At 41.0% G+C, this 10624-nt stretch overlaps 2 protein-coding genes across 2 annotated transcripts; both read left to right on the top strand.

The window, feature by feature from the left end:
- The first annotated feature begins 2293 nt into the window (after positions 1-2293).
- On the top strand, positions 2294-7175 carry LOC118099495 (radial spoke head protein 3 homolog B). The gene is made up of 8 exons (XM_035144150.2): positions 2294-2480; positions 3128-3209; positions 3294-3435; positions 3530-3675; positions 4148-4351; positions 4611-4773; positions 4863-4949; positions 5320-7175. The coding sequence occupies exons 1-8, from the start codon at positions 2371-2373 to the stop codon at positions 5376-5378; spliced, it is 993 nt and encodes a 330-aa protein (XP_035000041.2). The 5' UTR covers positions 2294-2370; the 3' UTR covers positions 5379-7175.
- Positions 7176-7945: 770 nt separating this feature from the next.
- On the top strand, positions 7946-10186 carry LOC118099592 (radial spoke head protein 3 homolog). The gene is made up of 5 exons (XM_047338194.1): positions 7946-8189; positions 8294-8435; positions 8529-8674; positions 9139-9342; positions 9875-10186. The coding sequence occupies exons 1-5, from the start codon at positions 8013-8015 to the stop codon at positions 10184-10186; spliced, it is 981 nt and encodes a 326-aa protein (XP_047194150.1). The 5' UTR covers positions 7946-8012.
- Positions 10187-10624: the final 438 nt, after the last annotated feature.

The following is a 10624-nucleotide window of genomic DNA, read 5'->3' as shown; positions in this document are numbered from 1 at the left end:
ATTGGATTGCATCAAACAGCTCAACTGTCCTCGTTATCGTGTACTTCCACACACATGGTGCATTTTTTAATTACTGAGGTGCACGTACTGTATGAGTTGCTGACCTCTAACTGCTTCCGTTGCCACATACAGGAGTCCCCTCTTACTATTCTTAGAGCAGATGCACATCACTGATTCACTAATAGCTATTTTTCCACTCATCTACGTTATGAGTCATGATGTCTGTTTTCAGAAGGCTGCTCCTACGCTCTGTCTAAATAAAGTTTGAAATAGTCAAAATATACTAATTAAGATGGAAACAAAAGGTGATGCAGTGACTCGCTTGCACTGAAAGATAATAAAAAAAGGTGGACGTGGTTGAAGTATGCCCTGCTGGTTGCGCAACCTCATGGTCGCCTGTCAACACTAATGAGAGGAGGCCAAACACGGCGAGGAGCTGAACAGTCTCCCCCTCGATAATGAGTAATGATTTGTGACGGCAGAATCACAAACAATATAACACGCAGGGGTGGGGGAGCAAAATCCCAGCCCCCCCAATGACACAAAGGGCTCCACACTCATCTGAAAAGACATTCATTAAAAAAGAAAAAGATCAGAATCACATGATGTAGCTCCAGCAGAGTGGTCCTCCACAGCTGTGGCTATATTTGGTTGGTGTTGTGGATACAGTGTAGTTTTCATGGAGATGTTATGTAATCCTTTTGTTGGGATATTTAAAGTAAACAGTCAGCGTTGCCCGTTATGCAACAAATCTAATATGCTAATGTTCTCAAATGTGGCACCATCATCTCTGGAGTTGTGGTATTGATGGGAGTGATAGTGGAACTAGAGGTGGTCTTGGTATATTTAGCTGTTTGTGCTTTGCTGAAAAAACGGAGGCACGGTTGTTCTCGACATAAAATCTCTGTCGTGGAAACAAATGAAGGAGCCAGCTCAGTCCAGAACACAGAGGCCTCACCTTTGTCCCCACAGACAAAGAGTGGAGCTGACACCGGTGCCCCATTAATCTCTGACACTTTTCACAGAGCTGAGAATCTTTGTGGTTTGAATGTTTCTGCTTTTTTATCTCCACACATCTCCTGCCACCCACATTTCACTGTCGCCTGCAGATGGTGCACGGTTTTGTTTTGCTTGTGCACCGTTTAAATGTGCAGACGTGGCAGCAGAATGTCAGGGTTCTGCAGCACGGCCCACGATAATAGTTGGTTTTGTCCCTTCTGTGTCCTCACCATTAATAATCAAAAACATGAAAATTAATGCCAGTTTTTAAAAATGCTTTTATCTTTGTCTCATGCTGTGCAGAAATGAGAGTTTGAAGAGCAGCACAGCACGTTTGACTGAGTCCCCTTTAAGTTGTAACACGAATGTGACTCACACTTTTTAACAAGAGCCCGGAGGCACCTGAAAATCTCCTGATTGTGATGTTGGCACCTGTGTGGGAACCTTTCGTGAACGATTATCAGTCAGTTGACTAACTCTGGTTCTGGATTTCCAGCTGTTGTGGCTCCTGAGGCTGAGCGGAATGAATTTAGGGAGAAGAGGAGCTCCAATCAGGAACAAGTGTAGCGACAGTCCAGCCCCGTCATACTCATGGTTTAAAGATGCCTGCGCACAGATTAACAGAACAACTTGCATTCCTGTAAATGGTTTTGAGGGTAAAAGCTGAATTTTTCTAAGGCCCAAAAATCAAAGTTGTGTTCCAAGTCTTTAAAGAAAACAAAACTGTTACTGCTCAGTGTCGTCAACCAGGTCAGATGTTGATCGAGATGGGTCAATGCCTCATGAAACCAGTTATGGGTTTTGTGTAAAAATTGGAGCAAGTGTTCAACAGTTGTCAATGCAAAGTGGAAACTTCTCTAAGATTTTGAATATGGATTTAAAGTCCCTGAGATAGTGGGAGAGAGAGTTTTGGTTTCTTTTTTTAATCTTAAGAAAAACTAAAACACAACACACACACGAATACAAATAGTAAAATGTGGAGGAAGTAATAACGTAACATTCAGAGCTAATAAATCTGGTTATTAACAACTTTATGAACAAAGTTGTACATATTCAAACATCACAGATATTTGCTCCACACAGAAAATATCCCGCTAAACTGACATAGAAAATAAAACAGTGCATGCAATGTGTAAAACAATTATATATAAACCAAATATAGAGGAGGGGGAACTGTTTATTATTCTTTATTAGAAATTAGTTTTTTAGGCTCTTTCACCTGTAGAGTTTTTTGTAATTGGCTGTTGTTAACGGAAGTGACGTAGGGGCAGTTACCTTCCACTTCCTGGAGACGGTTGCCACAACCATCTGTTGCCCCCTGAACGTTTCGGGCTCAACACTTTAAAACCGTCACCGACACTTTCCTGAGAAATGGCGTCTGCTCCCCCCAACCACAGAGAACACAGCGGGACGTACACCTTCTCCAGCCGCCCCCGAGCCGTGGAGACCCGCAGCAAATACAAAGAAGCTCCGGATGAACAGTTCGTACCACCGGGAAACGTTTATCATGCTAACGAAGTGCTAATGTTACTAACGTAGCTTCAGAGGGCGTAAACAAGATTCTAGGAGAGAATGAAAAGATGATGCTAAAAGAGATATTTACATTATCCTGCTGAAATGTGAAATATGATATGTTCCATTCAAGGTGCTTATACTTTAACTGAGTGCTTGTACTCTAAAGTACTTTGACTTATGTTGTGGAGGTAATTGTTTGACCTTTTAAACCACTTAAACCACTTAAACCAGCAGTGTATGAAGTCATTTCCGATAATTAGCTCCAGCTCAAGTAGCCACACAGTTGATAATCACCTTGAAATATATGGGATATGATATTATAACACTCAGGAATGGACCATTCTGCATAATGAGTACTTTGTCGTTTCAAGTAGATTTTGTATTTAATAAGATCATTAGACAGGAAGAAATATCTTGATATAATATCACAAATTAAAATTATATAAATTTGATTATCCAGCACTTCTAAAAACAAAGTTAGAAAGATCTACACAAATAACAAACACACCCACAAGTAAAAAACACATCAAATTAAATGAAACACATTTATAAAAAATGTTTACAATGAAAACAGCTTTATTGTATTCTATTTAATTTTTTTGGGACAATACAGGACACACAGTAACTATGGAAACATTATGTATGACCGTCGTATTATCCGAGGAAATACTTATGCTCAACACATCATACCAACCGTAAGTACGAAATGTTTTGATTGATTTGTTCTCCTTTGGACCACTTCATTTTAAAGATGTGTTTTTGTCATGACCCATTTACAGACAGCTCAGCCGGACCCTGCTGAAATACAAAGACAGCAGGAGATCAGGCGGAAATCTATCGCTCTAAAACGAGCTCAAGAGCAGTGCAGGGCCAAGACTCCTGAAGCTGTGCAGGGCAGAAAACACATTGACGTACAAACAGGTAAAACATTATTCTTAACAACTTCAGAAGTTTTAACACTGCGTGTTAAGAAAGTGTCTTTTTTGAAATACTCATTTGAAATACTTATTTTCAGATCTTTATCTTGAAGAACTGAGTAATGTTATAGTGGCCACAGAAATTGAGTGTCAGACTGATGCTTTCCTGGACAGACCAGCGTCCCCACTCTTCATACCTACCAAATCTGGAGAAGATGTTGCAACACAGATAGAGGAGGGAGAGGTGGGTACAACCAATGAGATGTGGCCACATTTTAGTAATTACTTCGAGTGGAAGGTTCCACCAATTTTACACATAAAGATATTTTTTAATTCTATCATCTCTTCTGTCGCTACTACCACTACTAGCCCAAAGTAGATTATCACATCATCTGGGTTATTGAAGTTTAAGGAAACTAACAATTGAAAGGAAATGAAAATCCAGTTTTATAAACTTAGGTTGTGGTGTTTAAAACGGTGAATGGGTGAAGAGATGTCCCTGGTTTCATTATGGGATCTGTTGGTTGCAGTGTTTTTGTTTTTACCTTGATCCTAAAAAGCAACACAAGTCATCTTTTGCTTGTCTTTTGTAAGTCTCCCAACTTTGATTAAGTACATGTTAAATAACAAGTAGAATATCTGCAGGTTTGTTCAAATCATACCTAATATTTTAAAGTATACAGCACAGCACCACTTATGACCAGTATGTTGTGCAGTTGTTTGACTTTGACAGGGAGGTGCAGCCCGTGGTGGAGGTGCTGGTGGGTAAGACTATCGAGCAGTCTCTGCTGGAGGTGATGGAGGAGGAGGAGCTGGCCTGTCTGAAGGCCCAGCAGAGGGCCTTCCATGAGCTGCGAAATATCCATCTGGCAGAAGTGCAGCACCTTCAGGAGAAGGAGAGACGCCACAGTGAGGAAAAAGTAAGTAAAACTCTGTTGACTACTCTGGTCTGAACTTTATGCTGCATGTCTTCCCCCTAGAATTCAACAGTAAATCTATTAGCTGATAGGTTTGTTTGCTTATGTTGCCAGGGTAATGCCTCTGTCAATCAAATGTGATCAAACTGTAACCTCACTGTCCTGATGAAGCAGATTAACGATGCTCTTCAGTATTTAGAATTAATCAAAAACAGATACAGAAAATATACCTGTAATCTAAAATGTTCCCACTGATCTTCAGGAGCGTAGGATTGCACAGCAGAAGGAGGTGCTGAGGAAAGAAAGAGAGACTGCAGAGAAGATTGCTGCCCGGGCGTATACCAAGCAGTACCTGGCTGACCTTCTGCCTGCAGCCTTCACCTCGCTCAGAACTCACGGATTCTTTAACGACCCAGTGGAGACAGGTCAGCGTCCGTATTGCACTCATATGATCTGTGTATTTATACTTCTACTACTTTTAACCTGTTGTCTTATTTGTGTTTCTGATTTCCAGATATTGAAACAAATTTCCTACCATGGCTGATGGATGAGGTGAACAGCAATTTGGAAAGGAGATACGCAGCTAGACAGCTTCTGGACAGTAAGATAATTCAGTATCATAATATTAAATTTACACATTCCTCTGCTCAACCTATAGGCAAATGTCTTATTTTCTCACTGAGTAGTGCACAAACACGCAAACACACAAAAGAATATACAAAAGTACAAATAACAGTAATGGATATAAGCCAATTAGTTTGTAACCTCTTGGAAGTTTAGACTAAAACCCAAACAGGATTTGTGTAGATGCACCTTTTCTCTCTAGAGATTATAGTTGACAGTCAAAAGTTATTTCACAAATCCTCCACCAGGGGTCATCAGGTCATAGACACTGTTGGACCGCCATCTAGTGGTTATTTGCAAACATCACAGAGATCACAGTCAGAAGTTCTGTTTATCACTTTTTTCAGATATCATCCATGATGTGGCCCAGAAGAGACTGGAGCAGTTCAAGGAGCTGGAGACATAACCAGACAAATCTGACGTATAACATGGAGAGACTCTGTGATGATTTAATGGCACGAATATTTTTTTGTCCCTCAAAAAACTTTTTGAGGACATCATTATTACTTTGCCCTGTAACAATGTGCAACATGTCACAAGTGGAGACTTTCACTGCATTACCATCTGTAAATTCCGGTATTTCCATGTGTATATGTATGTAGCCTATCGTGCATATCTATATCTGATTCAATATCTGGTCTTTTTCTGCAGATATGCAAATCTGATAGTTTTTTGAATGTATTGTTAGTTTCCATTTATCTGCTAAATTAGTAGAAAATGTCTTTCATTCACTTGTCTTTAGTCTAGCAGCTTTGGGTCTCGCGGTAGATACAATTTCAAGGTGTGTTAGCCTGTAGTGTTTAGCGTAGCGGCCATCTTGTTTGATCTCAAAATGGAGGCAGCGAGCAACTTTTGAGTCTCTTTAAGAAGCGTGGTGGCCTTAGTCTTGGTGGAGACAGACTTAAAACCATAGTCTACATAGAAATGTCTTTCAACAAACCGCTTGGCCTCGTGATTCTGCTGAGAAGGTGCTAGCGTTTCGTCATTTTCACTGTGGCAAAAGACAGATTTGCCCAATGTGTCGATATATACAGCCCGTCCAGAACCGGGGGCGTGTCCCATGGCTGGATATGAGAATGGAACTGTTCCCTTACTTGGAAACTGTTCTGGCAAGAAGAGAAGAGGCCTGGGTGGCTGTTCTCGAAGATATTTGTTCTGAAGGCCTGCACTGATGTAGCCCTGTGGTGTCCCCCAAGACAAACTTCACCCACAATGACCCATCCTTGTGCTAGCCTCTGTGCAAAAGGGGCATTGACAGGTCCATTAAACTGCTCCTGTACCTTGTGTGCTTGGATGATGTCGGGTCCGAGTAATAGCAGGATGTCAGCATCTGAGTCGAGAGGTGGGATGTTGCTTGCTAGGTGTTTGAAGTGTGTGTGGGCACGGGCAACATCTGGAGTAGGGATTTCGGACCGGTTATCTGGTAGGGTGTTGCAGTCTATCCGAGTAGGTTGGACTGACCATCGAGTGATTCTACGATGAAGTTATTTGCTCTGCGGCCTGTAGTTTTAGACACCCCTGTGCATGTCGTGAGGGTGTATAGAGCTGCATTGTCTGTTGAGACACTGAAGGCATCAAAAAAGGCAGACATACCTAGCACTTTGGTCGTCCATGATTGCATAAGCCTTGATTTTCTTATTCTGCTGTCCTTTTGGATAAATGTGGACCAAGCATATCTTTGAACAGGAACAACCCCCAACAGGATTTCCACACGCCTGACTAAATGTGGAAGAAACCTCTGCTATACCAATGTCCATGTTTCCCTCCCCGCCATGGCTTGAGGTGGTGTTGACCTTCTTTGTTGACCATGGTGCTGGGCCTGCAGGAAGTGCAGCAATGTGTCTTTCGCTGCCACATTCAGAACACCTGATTGCTGCCTTGCAGTTTCTAGCCTGGTGGCTGGATGTATCACAGCATCTGAAGCAGATGTGTTGTTCTTTTAAGGATGATCTGCGTTCATCTAAAGGTTTTTCCCTAAAGGCTCTACACTTTGTAAGAAGATGGGGAGTCTTATGGATTGGGCATTGCTTGCTAGGGGCTTGAGGGGAGGTGTCTGAGTTTTCCTTATAAACATTTACCATCACTGACACAGTATGTCATTACAATAGACAATGCTATAATTTAATGCTTTAATTTAGTGATTATGACCCGCTTTTGCACAAATTACTCAAACATAAAAAAATAAAAGCCGATTATTTACACATTTTGAATGTCTGTCTGTCATCAGAAGCAACCTTTTTTTTCTTTTTCAAGTTGTGCTTGGTAACCTTGGTGGAGATGTACTTGAAATTACTGGTTAGCCAGGAAAGTATAAATAACAGTTGATTCAATATCAGTACATTTCACTTTATTTCAACAGGATAAGCCAGCCTGTATCAATATTGCTGTCCATGGAGTCATTGTCAGTTACCTGAATTCATATAAATACTGAAGACATGAGAATAAAACTTTGTTAAAAAGTAGTAGGTCAGTAGCTGTTTGTTGGGTACATCTTTGTTTGTCATTTGTAAACTTATGATAGTAAAAAAAAAACGAAGTATATCTCCAAATGGTTTATGCAATTGTAAAGTTAAATTTTGTGAGTCTCTATTTGCTGTCTTGTAACACAAAAACACAGAATACATTTATTCAACATAGAGAGAATAAATATAAATGGAGACTCACAAAGATCTGGGAATACAGTCTCTGAGTTCTTACCTATCCATAGACACCAAGATCATGCATATGAATATGATAGATATGAAGCTTTTCTTGATTCATTTTGGTTCCAACCACCCGAGAGCTAACACACTATCTAATAAACTTTCATAAACCAGTATATATCTCATTGAATAAATCACAAACATCTTTAGTTGCTCTCAGACAGTCTGGCATCATAGGCAGCTGCTTCTAAACCATGAGGCATCAAAGGCAGCTGCCTTTACATATTAGTGGCAGTTTCTGTTGCCACCGGAACCGCTGCCACGATTTGAGCTTGCCCTTACTAGAGGCAATTTGAGCTTGCCACTTGTTGTTACAGAAGTGACAGTTTCCTGAGAAAATGGCATCTGCTCCTAACAACCACAGAAAACCCAGCGGGTCTTGCACCTTCTCCAGCCGACCCCGACCCATGGAGACCCGCAGCAGATACAAAGAAGCTCCGGATAAACATGTAAACATTATGTATGACCGACGTATTGTCCGAGGAAATACTTATGGTCAACTCGTCATACCAACCGTAAGTATGAAATGTTCATTTTTCTATGCTTTCTTCCTGATTGATTTGTTCTCCTTTGGACCACTTTATTTTAAAGATGTGTTTTTGTCATGACCCATTTACAGACAGCTCAGCCGGACCCTGCTGAAATACAAAGACAGCAGGAGATCAGGCGGAAATCTATCGCTCTAAAACGAGCTCAAGAGCAGTGCAGGGCCAAGACTCCTGAAGCTTTGCAGGGCAGAAAACACATTGACGTACAAACAGGTAAAACATTATTCTTAACAACTTCAGAAGTTGTACCGCGAAGAAGACAGAACTGTCTTTTTTGAAATACTCATTTGAAATACTTATTTTCAGATCTTTATCTTGAAGAACTGAGTAATGTTATAGTGGCCACAGAAATTGAGTGTCAGACTGATGCTTTCCTGGACAGACCAGCGTCCCCACTCTTCATACCTACCAAATCTGGAGAAGATGTTGCAACACAGACAGAGGAGGAAGAGGTGGGTAAAACCAAAGAGATGTGGATTTTTTTGGGTAATTACTTCGAGTGGAAGGTTCCACCAATTTTACACATAAAGATATTTTCTATCATCTCTTCTGTCGCTACTACCACTCCTAACCCAAAGTAGATTATCACATCATCTGGGTTATTGAAGTTTAAGGAAACTAACAATTGAAAGGAAATGAAAATCCAGTTTTATAAACTTAGGTTGTGGTGTTTAAAACGGTGAATGGGTGAAGAGATGTCACTGGTTGCATTATGGGATCTGTTGGTTGCAGTGTTTTTGTTTTACCTTGATCCTAACAAGCAACACAAGTCATCTTTTGCTTGTCTTTTGTAAGTCTCCCAACTTTGATTAAGTACATGTTAAATAACATATAAATATCTGCAGGTTTGTTCAAATCAAACCTAATATTTTAAAGTATACAGCACAGCACCACTTATGACCAGTATGTTGTGCAGTTGTTTGACTTTGACAGGGAGGTGCAGCCCGTGGTGGAGGTGCTGGTGGGTAAGACTATCGAGCAGTCTCTGCTGGAGGTGATGGAGGAGGAGGAGCTGGCCTGTCTGAAGGCCCAGCAGAGGGCCTTCCATGAGCTGCGAAATATCCATCTGGCAGACGTGCAGCGCCTTCAGGAGAAGGAGAGACGCCACAGTGAGGAAAAAGTAAGTAAAATTCTGTTGAGTTCTCTGGTCTGAACTTTATGCTGCATGTCTTCCCCTAGAATCCATCAGTAAATCTATTAGCTATTGGTTTGTTTGCTAGGATGTTTTTCCTCACTTCAAATTCATGTTACACAAAATGCTTAAACTAGGTTTTTTGGTGCTTTCACTCAGTGGAGCTCCACCTGTAGGATATCGTTGGCGATTCCAGGAATCAGTTAAAGTTTCACAAATCCTTGCTGCGGTTTTTGATCTTTTGTTTAAAGATGTTCTTGATTCTTTGGTGGTTGTCCTCTCTTGCACATACACTATCTGCTCAGTTTTCATGACGATTCCATGTAAACTCTCTGTTGTCATAAAAGGACAATGTTTTTGCGTATTACTTTTTTCCAAAGAAGGAACCGTCAAACATTTACAGTAGCAAATACAACAGCCTCATGTAGGTTTATGTACGGTTCTGCCATATCAGAAGAATTAATCGAAAACAGATACAGAAAATATACCTGTAATCTAAAATGTTCCCACTGATCTTCAGGAGCGTAGGATTGCACAGCAGACGGAGGTGCTGAGGAAGGAAAAAGAGACTGCAGAGAAGATTGCTGCCCGGGCGTATACCAAGCAGCACCTGGCTGACCTTGTACCTACAGCCTTCACCTCGCTCAGAAGCAAAGGCTACTTTGACGACCCCGTGGAGACAGGTCAGCCTCTGTTTGCCACAATGCTTTCCTGCATGATTCAAGCTCAGCTACCCCCCTTTACTGTCACACGGGGGCATCACGGCACTCGACTGCAAATTCACCGATATTTCCACTCATATGATCTGTATTTAAACTTCTCCTACTTTTAACCTGTTGTTGTATTTGTGTCTCTGATTTCCAGATATTGAGACACATTTCCTACCATGGCTGATGGATGAGGTGAACAGCAATTTGGCAAGGAGATACGCAGTTAGAGAGCTTCTGGACAGTAAGAGAATTCCGTATAATAATATTAAATTTAGACATTCCTCTGCTCAACCTATAGGCAAATGTCTTATATTCTCACTGAGTAGTACATAAATACGCAAACACACAAAAGTACAAATAACAGTAATGGATATAAGCCAATTAGTTTGTACCCTCTAGAAAGTTTAGACTAAAACCCAAACAGGATTTGTGTAGATGCACCTTTTCTCTCTAGAGATTATAGTTGACAGTCAAGTTATTTCACAAATCCTCCACCAGGGGTCATCAGGTCATAGACACTGTTGGACCGCCATCTAGTGGTTATTTGCAAACATCACAGA

This window comes from Hippoglossus stenolepis, chromosome 20 (assembly GCF_022539355.2).
Source record: "Hippoglossus stenolepis isolate QCI-W04-F060 chromosome 20, HSTE1.2, whole genome shotgun sequence".
Lineage (NCBI taxonomy): Eukaryota > Metazoa > Chordata > Actinopteri > Pleuronectiformes > Pleuronectidae > Hippoglossus > Hippoglossus stenolepis.
The sequence above is the reverse complement of the archived record's forward strand: the minus strand, read 5'-3'. Positions and strand labels throughout refer to the sequence as shown.